The 20,160-nt window shown below is 42.2% G+C and overlaps 2 protein-coding genes across 2 annotated transcripts in view; both read left to right on the top strand.

Annotated features, from left to right (window-relative positions):
* LOC310784893 ((3R)-3-hydroxyacyl-CoA dehydrogenase-like) overlaps window positions 1-4,066 on the top strand; it is a gene marked incomplete at both ends in the record, with an annotated part of 30,976 nt that extends 26,910 nt beyond the window's left edge. Inside the window, 6 exons of the mRNA XM_083645925.1 lie at window positions 751-846; window positions 1,857-1,942; window positions 2,065-2,149; window positions 3,035-3,077; window positions 3,789-3,863; window positions 4,047-4,066. Coding sequence (XP_083502051.1) covers window positions 751-846; window positions 1,857-1,942; window positions 2,065-2,149; window positions 3,035-3,077; window positions 3,789-3,863; window positions 4,047-4,066 — 405 coding nt within the window. The remainder of the gene's footprint in view (window positions 1-750; window positions 847-1,856; window positions 1,943-2,064; window positions 2,150-3,034; window positions 3,078-3,788; window positions 3,864-4,046) is intronic.
* A 2,936-nt stretch (window positions 4,067-7,002) lies between these two features.
* On the top strand, window positions 7,003-19,008 carry LOC310784892 (glucocorticoid modulatory element-binding protein 1-like; the record flags this gene model as incomplete). Its single annotated transcript, XM_083645924.1, has 7 exons — window positions 7,003-7,028; window positions 7,293-7,435; window positions 8,180-8,305; window positions 9,680-9,817; window positions 12,098-12,235; window positions 12,811-13,155; window positions 18,554-19,008. The coding sequence occupies 7 exons, from the start codon at window positions 7,003-7,005 to the stop codon at window positions 19,006-19,008; spliced, it is 1,371 nt and encodes a 456-aa protein (XP_083502050.1).
* Window positions 19,009-20,160: the final 1,152 nt, after the last annotated feature.

Raw genomic sequence — 20,160 nt, 5'->3', positions numbered from 1 at the left:
CTTCTAGTCTTTGAAATCCTAGTGAAATCACACATTTAGCTGTGGGCTCCCCTACGACCTCCTCTTCATGCTGACGTGTGAGTATAGAGGTCTAGCTGCTCCAAGTCGAGGCTGATGTAGCATGTTTTCCACATTAGTCACCGCCAAGTCTTTTGAGTTTGACATCAGGGTCAGTGGGATGTGTTAGTGCTGGATAACCGATTGCGGTAACACTTTACAATAACGTACACAAATACTATAGTAGTTACTAGTAAACTAACCATTAACTAATAGCCAGTTAATGAGTAGCTAATGAAAAATTTGGCATTAGTCAATCACTAGTTAATCATAGTTAATCAGTAGGTAGTCATTAGTTAATGATTAGTATCTAATTTCCTGAGTAGAGAAGTTAATCATTACCTAATGATTACTAAATGTCAGCTCGTGAGTAGTTAATCATTACTTAATGATTCCAAAATGTCAGTGCGTGTATGTATTACTATGTACTATGATAACTAGTGATTGACTAATGCCAAATTTTTCATTAGCTACTCATTAACTGGCTATTAGTTAATGGTTAGTTTACTAATAACTACTATAGTATTTGTGTACGTTATTGTAAAGTGTTACCCAGATTGCAGTGGATCTGTGAAACAGTCACACCTCATAGTGACACAGTAGTGGGATGAGTGAGTGAGTCATTCATTTGTCTTCCCTCCTCTCTCTTGTCCCTCTCCCTCCCGGTGCGTCACCCACCTCTCCTCTCCCCAGGGCTCCTTCCTGATCACGCAGGCCGTGGCTCAGGCTCTGGTGGCCTGCGGGGCATCCAAGGGCTCCATCGTCACGGTGGGCAGCATCGTGGGCAAGGTGAGGGACACTCGTCACGGTGGGCAGCATCGTGGGCAAGGTGAGGGACACTCGTCACGGTGGGCAGCATCGTGGGCAAGGTGAGGGACACTCGTCACGGTGGGCAGCATCGTGGGCAAGGTGAGGGACACTCGTCTGGAACTTTGATCCCAAAAGAAAGTGCAGCAGTAGAATCCTGCAGTCGAGGACGATGGAGAATTCCATGTATTTTGAACCTGGGCCAGGCAGTGACTTTGCTGCAGAGCCACATATCTTTCAGTTTGCAGGGAGTGTTGCTTTCTAGGAAAAACTCAAAACAGTCAAACCTAAAAAGTGATTGAAAGTGTATCGCCATTCAGCCTAAAAATACCCAGATATGACTTTTGGTCTATTTCGCCTTATGGCAGTTGGCATCCTTTATGTTGCATTACTGCCTCCCTCTGTCTTGTACCAATCCTCCTCTGAGATCTCGCTCCTGTCATGCCTCGGTGGCGGTGTCTGTCTGTGTCTGTCACGATTGTGATGTCATCAGTGATGTCACTCGAGCAATTGGATCTCATCAGTGATGTCCCTCGAGCAATTGTGATGTTATCAGTGATGTAATAAATCCGATGGCGCACAGTTATATATATATATATATATATATATATACATGCCCTGCTTAGGGTGATAATTCCACATTCCACTCATGTTTGGGGTGTGGGGATCACTGCGCAATACGTGACCATAATTTTTTTCAATGTCCTCTATCAAGAGTAATTCCATTGGTTAATGAAATCACTGGGCTGGGTGCAGAGCAATAAAAGGCTCGCTCCTGGCCAATCCCGGCGCTTGCCTGCAGTGTAGGCGGGCGCAGGGCGTGGTCTGCCCAAAACTGCGGTGGATTCCATAATAACACCCTGTTTATAGACTGTGTTCTGTGTTATTCAGGTGACTCAAGTTCCACTGTTTGTAGACCGTTATGTGTTATTCATGTTACCAGGTGACTGAAGCTCCCCTGTTTATAGACTGTGTTCTGTTATTCATGTTAGGTGGGGAACATTGGCCAGGTAAACTACGCCTCCTCTAAAGCCGGGGTGGAGGGGTTAACCAGGACTGCTGCCAAAGAACTCAGCAGGTCAGATCAACCAGATGCACCCATGAGCCTCTGGACTGATGGAGCTGAGCTGCTCCAGTTTAATTATGTGAAAGAGAAAATGAATGAATCCTCAGTCAATCACCTTTTCTCCTTCACTTCAGGTTTGGGATTCGCTGTAACTGTGTGCTGCCAGGTTTCATATCCACTCCTATGACAGAGAAAGTACCAGAGAAGGTTATTAGCAAGGTAACACACACACACACACACACACACACACACACACACACACACACACACACACGCACATTGTGACATGTCCAGTTGGATCCAATATGGAAGTTAATAATGATTATTTCTTTCTTGCAGCCAAGAAGAGTAAAAATGTACCAGCGCCCGACTTTTAGTGAAGCACAATGAAATGTTTCATTAGGACTTTAAAAGATGGTGATTTGAAAATCTCTCCTAATGAAACAACCTGAAAACACATATAGGAACATGTGTATAAAGAGCCAAAGTGAACGTCACTTCCCGCCTTTCTCTGGGCACCAGTGTCCGGAAAAATATAATGGTGGTGAACGGAGCGATACACTACCTTTTTGATCCCGTTTGAATTGTGCCACGGGAATACACGCGTCATGTTTGTCAATGTAAAAGAAAACTCTGCAAGTCAAGAAAGTCGCAGTTTGATCAGAAAGACTACGCACAACAACCAGTCGCATAAGTGACGTCTCTCCCGCCAGTCCATTGTTGTTGATGGTGTGACGTATAATGTGCCACACGAGAGATGTAGTCGATTGACAAAACTAAACCTTATGTTTCAGTTTCAGGACAAACTGAGACTTTCTTCACATGCAGAGTTCTCTTTTAAATTGACTAAATGTAACATGTGTACCCGCCGGCCGTGGCACAATTCAAACAGCATCAAAACAAGTAACGTATCTCTTCCTCCAACACCATCATATTCCTTCAGACGCTGCTGCCCAGGGAAAGACAGGAAGTGACGTTCACTTTGGCTCTCTATAATAGTGTGTGTGTGTGTGTGTGTGTGTGTGTGTGTGTGTGTGTGTGTGTGTGTGTGTGTGTGTGTGTGTGTGTGTGTGTGTGTGTGTGTGTGTGTGTGTGTGTGTTCAGATGACGTCGTTAGTGCCTCTGGGAAGAAAGGGCGAGCCTGCAGGTCAGTGGAGACAAGGGGACACATGGGGGCGGAGTTATGTTTGTTTACTTGTTGAGGGTAGTCAAGCATTCAAAATGACACAGATTGTCCCAAGGCGCTATCTATTCTTTCATACCTTCCTAACATTAGACCCCCCGGCATACGGTATATGATGGTATTAGTTTCATCAGCGGGTGAGGGGGGGGGGGGGGCTGTGGTGCTAAAAATGCTTCTAAAAATAGTTTTACTTGGTCAAACCAAACGGTTCAGACATATTTAGAATCGGGAGAGACCAACATTTCACTCTGACCAAAACAAAACAAAAACACAGAAAAATAACGTTTTGGTCCGAGTGAAATGTAATGTGGTCTCTCTGGTTTCTAAATATATCTGAACCGTTTGGTTTGACGAAGTAAAACTATTTTTATAAGCATTTTACGAAATGTCTATGGGAAAATAAATGGCGTATGAAAATCTCTGGTACAGTGCTGAAGCAGGAAGTGACGTTCCACTTTGGCTCTCTATAGACTTGTATATGACTTGAGCTTGAAATAAAACAGTTTGAAAAACAAAAATAGGCTAGGCCCAGCACAGGCAAGGACACTTGCAACGATGTTGGCTGAACAAAAAAGATACCCCGGTATACCTCAATACCTTAGCCTACTGTTGACCGACATGTTGACTGTTGCCTCGTCTCCTTTCCTTGTCTCCTCCTCCCTTGTCCCCTGGCAGAGGTGGCTGATGTCTGTGCCTTCCTGGCTTCAGATGAGTCTCGCTACATCACAGGGGCCAGCATTGAAGTGACAGGTGCCGTATGGTTCACATCTCTAACTCCATTACGTTACAGTCATAATGGATTCTTGAGTATGGATCTGTGTATGAAGCACCCAGCAGCTAAACATTATTATTACAAATACATAGAAATATTTTAAACATCATACATTTTGAAGATATGCGCTGAAACAGAACTATCATTTCTGCTTATGTCAGGTGGACTTTTCATTGGTTGAGCCGGCCGTCCGTCCAGTGGTGGCTGGTGAGCTTGGAACCAGGGGAGGAAGCTAAAAAATTTGGGCTTTTTTTTTTCACGTGTGCGCGCGCGCGCATGTGTGTGTGTGTATTTGCCATGTTTCCCATGCTGTCAAGCCTCTTAGCTTTCCACCCAGTGAGGAGCATTGCATTAGCACCCAGTGAGAGGACTACAGGACGGAACAGCACCTGGCACCTGAGGCGGTCCCAGGGAAAATATGACGTGTGCTCTGCTGCTGATACTCTCACCCACAAGCAGTTTTTGCCCAAAACGCCCAAATCTCATTTTAAATTAGCATTAGGATTAGACTGTTGTGATGTCATTATTCCGTTTTAACCATCAATAATTGTTCCTTTTCTCATTATTTCATTTCTCAGAGTAAATACTGTATATTTATTTCGAGATTTTTGTCAATTATTTGTGCTGTTATGGTTATAATTAGCCTAGTTACTCACTTCTACACTATCTTAGATTGTGTTACTTATGGATGGCATGGAATTATAGTGAAAATAGATTATCCCCCCTTTTTGCTGGGGACCCCACTTTGAAAACCACTGGCTTAGGCTAGAACTGTTGCGAGAAGGTTTCAGGATTTATCTCTATGCATTAGGCTGTGCTTACTATTTATATAAATCTATTTATTCACATAGATTCATGATATATTATGGTATACAGCCTACCTGTGACATCAATGTTTTGATTCATCCTATGATGTCTCACACTCAGGTGTGCTTTCACAAGACAGGTGTTGTCCATTCAATCAGCTAACCTGTCTTTATAATGGCTGTCTTGCACTGTTTGTATGATACTTGACAAAGTCTATGGCCGAAACTGTTGTCAAATAGCGTTAAATTACACTTAATTGCATCTGGAACGAGAGTGTGTCTTCCTGTGAACAGTGCTGCACTACTCATTTAGTTATCAACTTTGGAGCGTTATTTACCCCCCCTTCCCGACATCCTAGGTTGACATGCTTCATCCCAATCAATTCCTTATTTCTTCTACTTTCATATGATATAAAGATCACCACTCAAGCTTTAAAATTGAGCCCGCTGTCAGCTATCGATTTACAGGCCAAATTCAGTTAAAAAATGTGTGAATCTAAAGTTCGCGGGTTTTAGTATAAGAAATTACAGGATGAAACTTCAATACGACAAAAATAGCGCTGCTCGGTGAACCATTTCCACGCCGAATTTAATAAAAGGTTCGGATAACTTGAAATCAATTGACTTACTTGAATATCCGTGCTGTCTGTAGGGGAAACGCTGCAGTCGAGACGTTGCAAATATTCCAGTTTTCTGACATTGCAAAAAGCCCGTATCGCGCAGCTCAAGTCTCCCCGCAACTCGAAACTCGTTTTGGTGGTAATCCAATATCAACGACTGTCTGGCTTGTGAACACTTACTGATTGATAAAAAAGTAAATAAAAATAAGAGGGAAATATGATATGTTGCTACTGTCTCAGTAAATCCTTCCTGTCAGGTCAAGCAGTGGATTTCACCTCCTTGATTCAGCGTGACCACAGACCAGCCAGTGGAACAACGTTGCCGATTTTCAGACGTATTCAGCATTGGACAATACAGAATGTCAATCAATGTCAAGCAATCTATCAATCAAACAACAACCAATTAGGGTTTCACCTGGTTTCACGGGCTAAGGGAGAGCTCCCCTCCTCCTCAATCTGATTCGTTGGAAAACACATCACTCTCACTGTTTTCTGTGAATTGCAAGTCTTTTTCAACCAATCTTATTTTTTCATTAGATAAATTACCAAATAAATCAAGCCCACAGGGCGGGTGTTTTTTTAATCCCCTCCCCCATGCTGGGACCAGGGCCAGAGTGACTCGTCTGCATGGAGCTATATAATGAATGAAAAAATGAGCGTCTGGACATAAGAAAAAACACATTTGATTGATATTTTATTATAAAAAAAAATATGAAAAATGAAAAATATAAAAATAAAAATAAAAAATATATTTTTTTAATATATATTTTTTTTATATAAAATCCCCAATCTAATAGAGGAGGACCATCCTCCTATGCCTCACTGGAAAAACCTCCTCTGCGTCCGTCACACCGATGCAGACCAATGGGAGGCCCGTTCCTGTTGTGCCTTCATCAGTTAATTGCTGAAGTGATTGTTCTTTTAATTAAGCTCATGATTGGTGCGGTTTGTGTTTTATAAATCTAGTTGTGAATATGTACAGTGTGAAGATACTGTTTGTACAAACAACACCACCTTTATATACGCAACGGGTAGAGAGAATGTATTCTTATACTATATGTAGGGTTCCTACGCACATATGGAAAAGTATGGAATTTGATTCGACTATTCTTAGTGGAAGTTTGTGTGCCCAGGGATCAATGTGAAATGTGTGAAGGTTTGTATTCTACAGATAATCCATTCCACCCCTATTAGTTGCAGCCCTAGTCTAACCCAGCAGTGCCCAAACCTTTTTAGGATGAGAGCTACTTCTTTTCCCCTTGTCCCTCCCAAGTATATATTTAGTACGTTTTAACAGTATTATATTATCAATTTCCCATTATTTAAGGATGTTATCATGTTAAATACTGTAGATAGCTATACATAGTTTATGCATAAAAAAAAATACATCGTTTTTATAACATCGCAACCTGACCTTCCGTTTCCCAGAAAATGTCAACAATTCTCTGATTGGCTATAAATTGGCGTCGACCTCCCACTATCCCTCGTCCTATCTCTCACGTCCCTGACCACCTCCCGAGGTGGTTTCGGCCGATCAGATGCAATCCATCCTCAATGTGTCTTGGGGGCGTTTACACCTGTACTATCAAGTGGTCAAGCACTATCTGATTGCAATGTGATCACAGAAAACGCATGTTATTGCCAGGTGTAAATGGCCTCTTATCAAAAATGGATTGTCATGATACTTAAGGATGGGGAGGATCTGTAGTGAGACGAGGTGTTTAAATATTATGGGAGGAAAATAATTTCTGTCTCCAACACTCATCGTTCTTCTCCTCACTCTCACTCAGCATACATATAGAGACAGGCAAATGACGCTGGCGTGTGGAAATGAACGGAGCTTTTCCCCCGTGATGGGCGTGGCCTATTTCATGCAGTGTCTCTATGGAAGCAGGAAGTGTTGCCTCAGCTCTACCTCAAAATCTCTTTTCCCCTTCCTGCATCTGACCGTTTGCTGCCCTTCCTCGTCTCTCCTCTCCAGGAAAATGATGGATTCGGGTCAGCTGGACTTCTACCAGCACAGCACCCTGTGCACCAACACGTGTCGCAGCACCAAGTTCGACCTTCTCATCAACAACACGCGCTTCCCCCCCGACGGGCTGACCACACCCACCTCCTCTCAAGGTGACACACTGGTCCTCTCATGAAGAGCCAGCTGCTTCCAATATGTTGGATAGGATGCACTTTGTTAGATTCCTTTTATCATAAGATCGATCAATACTACACTCGCTTGTCTTCTAGGCCTTTAACTTAAATTCTTATGTGACATTTTGATCAGATTCCACAAAAATATGCATGCTTATTTTAACAGCTAAACAAAAAATAAGAATACAGTACTGTTACTGTGGTTTGCCTTGGTTTCTCTCCGGCCTTTTGCAGTTACTGTAAATACAACCCCCTATTTTCTCCAAAATACAACCTGTTAGAGATAAGATATTTGTCCACATAACAAAGGGTGTCTTTAAAGTCGAGCTGAAATGAAAAAATACTTTTTTTCTATTTTAGATCACATCCCTGGCTATTCAGTGCACCTGTTTAATAATGTATGCCAAAAAAATCAAATGTCTTTACTTTTTCACATCAAGAGTTCATTTTTCAGGATTTCAGCTATGCTCAGTGGCGTATTGAGCCCAGAGTTGCTTACCTGTAGCCTAGTGTACTTTGACTAAACCTGCACTGCTTACTTCAACACCTGGGTATGATTGTTCATACTCTGAATTAAGGCCAGAGACTCCTTGTTAGAACACACAACTTTATGGACAAATGTGTAATTTCTCCCTTGTAATATGACACTCATGAATATGTTTCTAGTAGAAGTTGTGTCCCTGTTTTAAGCGTCATGGTGTCTGTATCCTGTCTGAATTGCAGCCCAGGTGGTTCTTGGTAACGGTGCTCCAGTGGGAGACGACAGACAGGACGCTCTGACCGGGAAGGTGGACTGGAGCTTGAACACACTGGAGTCTACAGACAAGAAGGAAACTAGTGAGATCTCAGGTTAGAGACACCAGATCTCCAGTCAGAGAGAACAGATCTCCAGTCAGAGAGAACAGATCTCCAGTCAGAGAGAACACATATCTGGTCAGAGAGAACACATCTCTGGTCAGAGAGAACAGATCTCCAGTCAGAGAGAACACATCTCTGGTCAGAGAGAACACATCTCTGGTCAGAGAGAACAGATCTCAGGTCAGAGAGAACACATCTCTGGTCAGAGAGAACACATCTCCAGTCAGAGAGAACAGATCTCAGGCCAGAGAGAACAGATCTCAGGCCAGAGAGAACAGATCTCAGGTCAGAGAGAACAGATCTCAGGTCAGAGAGAACAGATCTCAGCCTCAGGTCAGAGAGAACAGATCTCAGGTCAGAGAGAACAGATCTCAGGCCAGAGAGAACACATCTCAGGCCAGAGAGAACAGATCTCAGGTCAGAGAGAACAGATCTCAGCCTCAGGTCAGAGAGAACAGATCTCAGGTCAGAGAGAACACATCTCAGGCCAGAGAGAACAGATCTCTGGTCAGAGAGAACAGATCTCAGGTCAGAGAGAACACATCTCAGGTCAGAGAGAATACATCTCAGGCCAGAGAGAACAGATCTCAGGCCACAGAGAACAGATCTCTGGTCAGAGAGAACAGATCTCAGGTCAGAGAGAACAGATCTCAGGTCAGAGAGAACACATCTCAGGCCAGAGAGAACAGCTCTCTGGTCAGAGAGAACAGATCTCAGGCCAGAGAGAACAGGGGCTGCAGATCTTTACACCATAAAGGCCAGCAGAGAGGCAGCAGTTACTCACTGCATTACTCACTGCCTCTGGGTCCAAAATCATTAATTGGATCGATTTGCCCAAATATAGATGATGTTGATATTGTTGGGCACGTACTGTAGGTAGGTGGTGGAATCCGTCTTTCAGGTGAGAGGTATAGGCATGGAGTGAAGCTTACTTGACCGGCGTAATACACTAGAGGCAGATTGAGGCAATTTACAGTGAGTTATTTCATTTTATGATATTTCATAAAAACTGCGTTATCACACTATCACACATTCTCTGATAGCTGTCTGTATTATGGCTATTCATGTTAGACTGATATGTATTAGAGTTAGACTGATGGGGCTGATATTGCCTTTTTTATTAAAACTAGGAATCTTGCGCGCTCGATTCCTAGGCCATGGCTGCAATTATGGAAATCGCCTGCTCATACTACATCACAGTTGCTCGAGTGACATCACTGATGACATCACAATTGCTCAAGTGACATCACGGATGACATCACTGATGACATCACAATCATGACAGACACCGCCACGCACTTAGCCAATTTGAACTGGGAGAAGAAGTGGATTTGATGCAGTTTGGGTTTGTCTATGTGGCCACAGAGGAGACGCTGAACTTCTGGAAGGGCATCGCCGACGTGGGCCTGCTGGGTGAGGTGGTGACCAACATCAGCAGCGAGCTGCTGGAGCTGCTGAACGGGGTGCAGCACCGCAACGAGTCAAGTGCCATCCAGGATGCTGGTGTGTAACAACACTGATACACACACACACACTGGCTGCTGCCATGCTGCTGCGTAACAACACTGACACACACACACACACTGGCTGCTGCCATGCTGGTGCGTAACAACACTGACACACACACACACACACACAATGGCTGCTGCCTTCCAGGATGCTGGTGTGTAACAACACTGACACACACACACACACACACACTGGCTGCTGCCTTGCAGGATGCTGGTGCGTAACAACACTGACACACACGCCTGGGACCTTGTTAGATTGACTGACTGTGTGGTGAATGGATTGATTGACGGACTGCGTGATTGCATGTGATTGCATGTGATTGCATGTGATTTCATGTGATTGCATGTGATTGCATGTGATTTCATGTGATTTCATGTGATTGCATGTGATTGCATGTGATTGCATGTGATTGCATGTGATTTCATGTGATTTCATGTGATTGCATGTGATTTCATGTGATTGCATGTGATTGCATGTGATTACATGTGATTGCATGTGATTGCATGTGGTTGCATGTGATTGCATGTGATTACATGTGATTGCATGTGATTGCATGTGGTTGCATGTGATTGCTCTATTTGCCGCCTGAGTGAACGGAAAATCAAACTGTCGCTACCTTGCCTTATTATAACCAACGTGCATGAACTAGATCAAAGTAGAAAGGAAGAACAGCTGCTCTTAGAGGCTGAGTGAGTGATCTTCAAAATAAAACATCTTTATTGATACAGACAAAACAGTGCAAAGCCTTTATCAGGGTTACTTGCTTACCGCATTGATGAGTTTGTTTTTCTGTAGCAGTAAAGACATTTTTCTCCATGAATCTCCATTCATTGGCCTCCCAAGAGAACGACTGGCCCATGGAGGACAGAGAGATGGGCGAGAGGCCCGTGAACTGCTGGGGCTGTAGGGTGGCCTGCTGGCTGATGGAGGAGGTGAAGAGGGTGGTGTCCTTTATCACACGTGTCATGTGGGTGGGCAGGCGAGAAGCGGGCAGTGCAAAATTAAGCACCAAAAAAGCACCGTGTGGGACCCAGAGTCAGAGGTGGACACCTACATGAGAGACCTGGGACCCAGAGTCAGAGGTGAACACCTACATGAGAGACCTGGGACCCAGAGTCAGAGGTGGACATCTACATGAGAGACCTGGGACCCAGAGTCAGAGGTGGTCTATATGAGTGAGAATGTGTTGAATGCTGTGATTGGCTAGTTTTAGATAACTGAATGGTTGCTTTGGATTTTTAATGAGGGCGAAGGAGGGGAAGTCATTTTAAGGATTTTAACCAGATAATTTAACCTTTTTTGTGGGGGGAAACCATCAGACACAAATTATGATTCAAAAGAGAGTATTTTATACACATCTTGAAACATGACTTTAGGGGGTCTTTAAATAAAAACAAGTAGACTGTCCTGTCCATGTGAGGAGTAAGGTTGGCCTGGGCCCTTTATTTTATTTTAGGATTTGTTTTGTTGGCTGTTTTCACCATTATTTGCATATTAGCCTATTATTTTAATACCATATTCGCATATAGCCTACAAAGTCTAATATTCAATATCTAATATTTATTTTAATACTGTAAGTTTAATAGGCTATTTTCCAACACATAACTATCTCCGGTAGCTATGTCTGTTTTTTTCTCCCTAATTAAAGTGCATTGGATATATTTTTGTATTTATATAAAAATACAAGAAAGATGAATGGACTAATTTCATTGTTCCAAGTAGGCCTGTTCATCTGTGCCGTGTGCCATTAGGCTACTGTTAATCAGCATATAAGCGGTATCGGAGGAATGTTTTTGTTTAGTCTGCTGGAAGATTCAACTTGTGTTTTCGTTTTGTTAATCTTTATTAATCGATTTATTAATGATATTCTTCATTTTGTTAATTTATTTTTGTTCATGAGAAAGACTGGCTACCATTTATTTAAACATTTAGGGCGGTTATTTAGTAATATTCTTCATGTCGGCCATCTTTATTTGATTCCTATGACAGCAGGTATCTCGATGTGTGAATCCTCATGTTGCTGCTTGCTTGTACAAATAAACCCTTTCTAATGACAAAAGAAAGTATTTGTTGTATGGTAATTGTTTAATGTGCTGCACACAGTCAAATAGTGCATCTTAATCTTCTCGGTTAACCGATTAATGATCGGTTAATGAGGGTCGGTTGTCATTCCCCCCCCCCCCCCCCCCCCCCCCAAAAAAAAATCATTTTGGCCGTGACTATTTCTGACTGACTGAGTGACCATTTGATTGATTGCCACACTGATCTCAGATTCCTGTCTGGTAGAGGTGGCGGTGCTCAGTAACCTCGCCCAGGTGTTCGGCCTGCTGGATTCAGTCAAGAAGATCCTGGAGAGGAGAAGGCAGCAAACAGATCCCAGCCAGCTGCAAGTCCTCAGCACCCTCGCCAGTGAGTACAGACCAGATCGAGATTCTCTTTCACCTCCATTCCACTTCAGTTACTGCTTGTATTTTGAACTGTTTCATGCACAAATGTGCTCAAAAGGATACAGATTTCACAGTATCAATATTAGTAAAAAGTTTGCAGTGAAGTTATTACAAACTCGTCGTTTTAGTGTTGTGATACATGACTATGAGTTTTTTTTATATGAATTAGCAGTCAAATTCAGGGAAGAAATGGATTATTTCCAGCCATGTTATTAGTCAAATGAAATGTGAACAATGCAGACTTGTTTGTGTTGTCTGTGTTTGGTGACGAGAGCTCTAGTGAGTTGAACTTAAAGCTGGGGTAGGCAACAGGTTAGTCAAAGTAAATGCTTCATTATTTTGGTTTTGATGAGCGTCCTGTGGACCTACCAACTTGACTCCACTGTCCTATCAGACTTTTATAAAAGTGGAAAATGTCATCTGTGATGTATTGGTCGTAATGTATTCTGGTGTATGTTTGTTTTTTTATACCCAGCCAGCCCTAGCTTTCAGCTGTAGTGTTGAGTCCTTGGTGGTGTTGCTCTGTGCTCTGTGCAGATCTGGAGCTGCAGTTGGAGGAGCAGAGGAAGCAGCAGCAGGTGCGAGCTCTGCTCTCGAGCCCACAGCCCGCCAAACACAAAACCCCCACCAAGCGGCAGAGCAAGCGGCCTCGCCTCCAGAGGCCCGCCTCCACCACCACCCTCATCACTTCCCCCATCAGCCAGCAGGCCACCCTGCAGCCCCAGCAGTTCACCGTCCTCTCCCCCATCTCTCTGTCCTCCATGGGCCAGTCGTTCACCGTGGCCGGCCTGCCCATGGCCTCCCTGGCCGGGTCGTCCAACACGGTCACCCTGCTGCCGGCCGGCTCACAGCTCTTCACCCGCTACATGTTGGCCGGAGATGGTAAGACTAGGGATGAGAATAACGAATAGAACTCACCATACAATACGTGCTACTATGTATAATAATATAGAGTAACTCACCATACAATACATGCTACTATGTATAATAATATAGAGTAACTCACCATACAATACGTGCTACTATGTATAATAATATAGAGTAACTCACCATACAATACATGCTACTATGTATAATAATATATAGTAACTCACCATACAAAGTGCTACTATGTATAATAATATAGAGTAACTCACCATACAATACGTGCTACTATGTATAATAATATAGAGTAACTCACCATACAAAGTGCTACTATGTATAATAATATAGAGTAACTCACCATACAATACGTGCTACTATGTATAATAATATAGAGTAACTCACCATACAAAGTGCTACTATGTATAATAATATAGAGTAACTCACCATACAAAGTGCTACTATGTATAATAATATAGAGTAACTCACCATACAAAGTGCTACTATGTATAATAATATAGAGTAACTCACCATACAAAGTGCTACTATGTATAATAATATAGAGTAACTCACCATACAATACGTGCTACTATGTATAATAATATAGAGTAACTCACCATACAAAGTGCTACTATGTATAATAATATAGAGTAACTCACCATACAATACGTGCTACTATGTATAATAATATAGAGTAACTCACCATACAATACGTGCTACTATGTATAATAATATAGAGTAACTCACCATACAATACGTGCTACTATGTATAATAATATAGAGTAACTCACTATACAATACGTGCTACTATGTATAATAATATAGAGTAACTCACCATACAATACGTGCTACTATGTATAATAATATAGAGTAACTCACTATACAATACGTGCTACTATGTATAATAATATAGAGTAACTCACCATACAATACGTGCTACTATGTATAATAATATAGAGTAACTCACCATACAATACGTGCTACTATGTATAATAATATAGAGTAACTCACCATACAATACGTGCTACTATGTATAATAATATAGAGTAACTCACCATACAATACGTGCTACTATGTATAATAATATAGAGTAACTCACTATACAATATGTGCTACTATGTATAATAATATAGAGTAACTCACCATACAATACGTGCTACTATGTATAATAATATAGAGTAACTCACCATACAATACGTGCTACTATGTATAATAATATAGAGTAACTCACCATACAATACATGCTACTATGTATAATAATATAGAGTAACTCACCATACAATACGTGCTACTATGTATAATAATATAGAGTAACTCACCATACAATACATGCTACTATGTATAATAATATATAGTAACTCACCATACAAAGTGCTACTATGTATAATAATATAGAGTAACTCACCATACAATACGTGCTACTATGTATAATAATATAGAGTAACTCACCATACAAAGTGCTACTATGTATAATAATATAGAGTAACTCACCATACAATACGTGCTACTATGTATAATAATATAGAGTAACTCACCATACAAAGTGCTACTATGTATAATAATATAGAGTAACTCACCATACAAAGTGCTACTATGTATAATAATATAGAGTAACTCACCATACAAAGTGCTACTATGTATAATAATATAGAGTAACTCACCATACAAAGTGCTACTATGTATAATAATATAGAGTAACTCACCATACAATACGTGCTACTATGTATAATAATATAGAGTAACTCACCATACAAAGTGCTACTATGTATAATAATATAGAGTAACTCACCATACAATACGTGCTACTATGTATAATAATATAGAGTAACTCACCATACAATACGTGCTACTATGTATAATAATATAGAGTAACTCACCATACAATACGTGCTACTATGTATAATAATATAGAGTAACTCACTATACAATACGTGCTACTATGTATAATAATATAGAGTAACTCACCATACAATACGTGCTACTATGTATAATAATATAGAGTAACTCACTATACAATACGTGCTACTATGTATAATAATATAGAGTAACTCACCATACAATACGTGCTACTATGTATAATAATATAGAGTAACTCACCATACAATACGTGCTACTATGTATAATAATATAGAGTAACTCACCATACAATACGTGCTACTATGTATAATAATATAGAGTAACTCACCATACAATACGTGCTACTATGTATAATAATATAGAGTAACTCACTATACAATATGTGCTACTATGTATAATAATATAGAGTAACTCACCATACAATACGTGCTACTATGTATAATAATATAGAGTAACTCACCATACAATACATGCTACTATGTATAATAATATAGAGTAACTCACCATACAATACGTGCTACTATGTATAATAATATAGAGTAACTCACCATACAATACGTGCTACTATGTATAATAATATAGAGTAACTCACTATACAATACGTGCTACTATGTATAATAATATAGAGTAACTCACCATACAATACGTGCTACTATGTATAATAATATAGAGTAACTCACCATACAATACGTGCTACTATGTATAATAATATAGAGTAACTCACCATACAATACGTGCTACTATGTATAATAATATATAGTAACTCACCATACAAAGTGCTACTATGTATAATAATATAGAGAAACTCACCATACAATACGTGCTACTATGTATAATAATATAGAGTAACTCACCATACAAAGTGCTACTATGTATAATAATATAGAGTAACTCACCATACAATACGTGCTACTATGTATAATAATATAGAGTAACTCACCATACAAAGTGCTACTATGTATAATAATATAGAGTAACTCACCATACAATACGTGCTACTATGTATAATAATATATAGTAACTCACCATACAATATGTGCTACTATGGCGAGCAGGATAGAGTAACTCACCATACAATACGTGCTACTATGGCGAGCAGGATAGAGTAACTCACCATACAATACGTGCTACTATGGCGAGCAGGATAGAGTAACTCACCATACAAAGTGCTACTATGGCGAGCAGGATAGAAAGGCAGCACAGGCTGAGGCAGGCTTCAAGTTCACCGCAGATGGTTTATTGTGGAGAAACCAGGCACTTTTCACTTGAGTTGTTGTTGCAAAACGGATCAGAAATACTCAAAATGTTAAAAAAATAAGATAATGAATCAAGAGAATTACAAAACTGAACTACTGACAAAGTAAATAATATAACTAAACCGAAATGAAAGGCAAAAGAAAAACGCATTTCAGTGCTTAACAAGCATAATCAACTTGTTTTATGTAAACCTTGGAAATATATACTGCCCTGCAAAGCTAAAAGGGGGTAACTCAATTTTTGTCAAAAATGAGTTTTTTTCATTTTTGGAACATTGAAGATCTGCTTTATCATGTGGAAAAATATCTTGAGTCAATTGTGTTGTTTTTTGGAGAAAATAGGGGGTCACATTTACAGTAACTTCCAAAAGCCCTAGAAAAGCCAAGCAAGACTAAGGTAACATCAGTTACGGTTGTTTGGGTCATTTGACTGCACTCTGAATACTCTGCCATGCAACGCAAAAAGGGGGTAACTCACCAGAATGCTCAGGTTGAGTTGAGGTATGAGTTACATTACTGGGCAGGCCTAATGTCATGATTGTGACATCGGACCAATAACACCCCCACCCACACCACCCACATTAACTCCCAAGGTTGCCAGCTCATACGGCATTAACCCCCTAACCCTTATACATTAACCCGCGAGGCACCTCATATGACATTACCCCCCGAGGCACCAGCTCATACCACATTTACCCCCGAGGCTCCAGCTCGTACAACATTATGCCCAGAGACACCAACTCATATGACATTAACCCCCGAGGCGCCAGCTCATACGACATTAACCCCCGAGGCGCCAGTTCATACCACATTAACCCCCGAGGTGCCTGCTCATACGACATTAACCCCCGAGGCGCCAGCTCATACCACACATTAACCCTGATGCGCCAGCTCATACAAATGTAACCCCCGTGGTGCCAGCTCGTACAACATTAACTCCTGAGGCGCCAGCTCATATGACATTAACCCCCGAGGCACCAGCTCATACCACATTAACCGCCGTGGTGCCAGCTCGTACAACATTAACTCCTGAGGCGCCAGCTCATATGACATTAACCCCCGAGGCACCAGCTCATACCACATTAACCCCGAGGCACCGCGCAAATGAAATTAACCCCGGAGGTGCCAGCTCATACAACATTAACCCCCGAGGCGTCGCTCATATGAAATTAACCCCAGAGGTGCCAGCTCATATGACATTAACCACTCAGGTACCAGCTCATACAACATTAACCCCTGAGGCGCCAGCTCATATGACATTAACCCCTGAGGTACCAGCTCATACAACATTAACCCCCGAGGTGCCGCTCATATAAAATTAACCCCAGAGGTGCCAGCTCATACGGCATTATCCCCCGAGGTGCCAGCTCATACAACATTAACCATCTAGGTACCAGCTCATACAACATTAACCCCTGAGGCACCGCGCATATGAAATTAACCCCAGAGGTGCCAGCTCATATGACATTAACCCCCGAGGCACCAGCTCATATGACATTAACCACTGAGCTACCAGCTCATACAACATTAACCCAGAGGCGCCAGCTCATATGACATTAACCCCTGAGGTACCAGCTCATACAACATTAACCCCCGAGGTGCCGCTCATATTAAATTAACCCCAGATGTGCCAGCTCATACGACATCAACCCCCGAGGAGCCAGCTCATACGACATTAACCCCCGAGGCGCCAACACAGACACACAATGGGCCAACAAGAGGCCCACCAAACTAGGCTTGAAGGATGTGTAGCGGCCTGATAATCTAGTTATATTATATTTATACGTATATTATATTAAGCGTAATTGTGCCATGAACATGAGACTTCATGTCTATGTTATCATTATTATCATATATACTGGTTTTATATAGTGATAAGCAACCAAGTGAAGGATCAAATTGAAGTTACTGTCTTTTTGCTTGGCATCACCCCTTATTATTTTGCAGACAATGCAAAGCCAGAGTAAGGTAACTTCCAAATAAGGGTCAAAGGTCAAGTTTGAGCTAAAAAAAATATGTAGATAAATAACTACATTAAATAAACAAATAATTAACACATTTCCAGTTTTCTTCCTACAATATATTTGGCTGGACAACAACAAAACTTTAAAGTCATTTTTCTCAGTTCTACACTCTGGCGAGTTACCCCCTTTTAGCTTTGCAGGGCAGTATAGTAATATAAGTAAATATATTGATATTTGGCGGCAGTGCATCATATGGTGTCAATATGGGCACTAGTGTATCGATACTTTATCACAATAGGAAGTTTCACAATGTATCGCTTCTTCCCCCCCCCTCATCCCTAGGTAAGACGGACACCATCACTCTGCACCCCTCCTCGGGCCTAACGCTGGTGCAGGACTCGGGCCAGCTGGGCACGATGATGAGCCCCATGGAGCTGGTCCAGCTGACCCAGCAGGCGGGCGGCGCGGAGCTGATGCCCTTGGAGGCTCAGGTGGTGGAGGGCAGCATGCTGGTGCAGCAGGAGGTGATGCAGGGCGAGGGCGAGGCCGGCCAGGAGCACACCGTCATCGAGATCAACCCCGGCTCGGTGGAGCTGCAGCTGGCCGGAGAGCACCAGGGCCCAGACGAGCAGAGCGCGCTGACAGAGATGAGCATGATGGCTCCAGAGGGGGAAGAGACACAGGAGGCTCAGACTGAGGGGGGCCAGGGACTACAGCTGGACTCCAACGGGCAGCTAGCAGGTGTACAGATAGTGGTGATTGAAGAAAACACTCAGGAAGAAAACACAGTCAAATGAGACACATTGACCTTTTTATGAATGGACTCATGTGCCGCGCTATCACGGACTTGTGAAATTGTAAATACACAGACTTTTCAAAACCAAGAATGAACTGCCTTGGCCTAACACCAAGCATTAGAGTAGCCATTTTCCTTTTGGGGTGTACATACATGTCATTCACGTCTCACTGATATTTCTATCAGAACAAAGAGGCACTGCAGCCAAGCATAATGCTTCTATTTGTTTTGTAATTCATTTGTAAGAACACAAGCCACCCATGGCCAACACAATGCACTAATGAATCTGAAGTGGTATAGATGCAGGGCTTATATGGTGCTGATGATGTGTCGCGTCACATCGTCTTAAGTGCAACACACGTTGGAAGCGGCGCATCATGTGACGTCATCGCGTGGCGTCCCGCGCACATATAGGAAGTGTCGCACCGCAGTGCGTCAGACTGACCACACACAGTGTGTCCAGTGTGTTTTGGACTTTACTGTCTGGGCCAGGTCAATACCAGGTGGCTGTCAGTCATGGCTTTAGACTTTACTGTCTGGGCCAGGTCAATACCTGGTGGCTGTCAGTCATGGCTTTAGCTTTACTGTCTGGGCCAGGTCAATACCAGGTGGCTGTCAGTCATGGCTTTAGCTTTACTGTCTGGGCCAGGTCAATACCAGGTGGCTGTCAGTCATGGCTTTAGACTTTACCGTCTGGGCCAGGTCAATACCAGGTGGCTGTCAGTCATGGCTTTAGACTTTACTGTCTGGGCCAGGTCAATACCAGGTGGCTGTCAGTCATGGCTTTAGACTTTACTGTCTGGGCCAGGTCAATACCAGGTGGCTGTCAGTCATGGCTTTAGACTTTACTGTCTGGGCCAGGTCAATACCAGGTGGCTGTCAGTCATGGCTTTAGCCCTCCACTGCTGATTGTGACTCACAGCACTAATAGGGTGGCTGTTACTTGAGGTTGGGATTAATTGCACTTGTGTGTTGTAGTGTTGCATCCGAGCTGGGTTTTTTTTTTTGCACTGTGGGTGTGTGATGTCCTTTTAGGATTACAGGAATATGTTTGCAGCAATGCCTAGTATCTGAACATTTCTTTAGAAATAAACATTTGCCACACACACACACACACACACACACACACACACACACACCCGTGCAGGCTTTT

This window comes from Poromitra crassiceps, assembly GCF_964638095.1.
Source record: "Poromitra crassiceps genome assembly, chromosome: 11".
In the NCBI taxonomy this organism is placed as follows: domain Eukaryota; kingdom Metazoa; phylum Chordata; class Actinopteri; order Beryciformes; family Melamphaidae; genus Poromitra; species Poromitra crassiceps.
The sequence above is the reverse complement of the archived record's forward strand: the minus strand, read 5'-3'. Positions and strand labels throughout refer to the sequence as shown.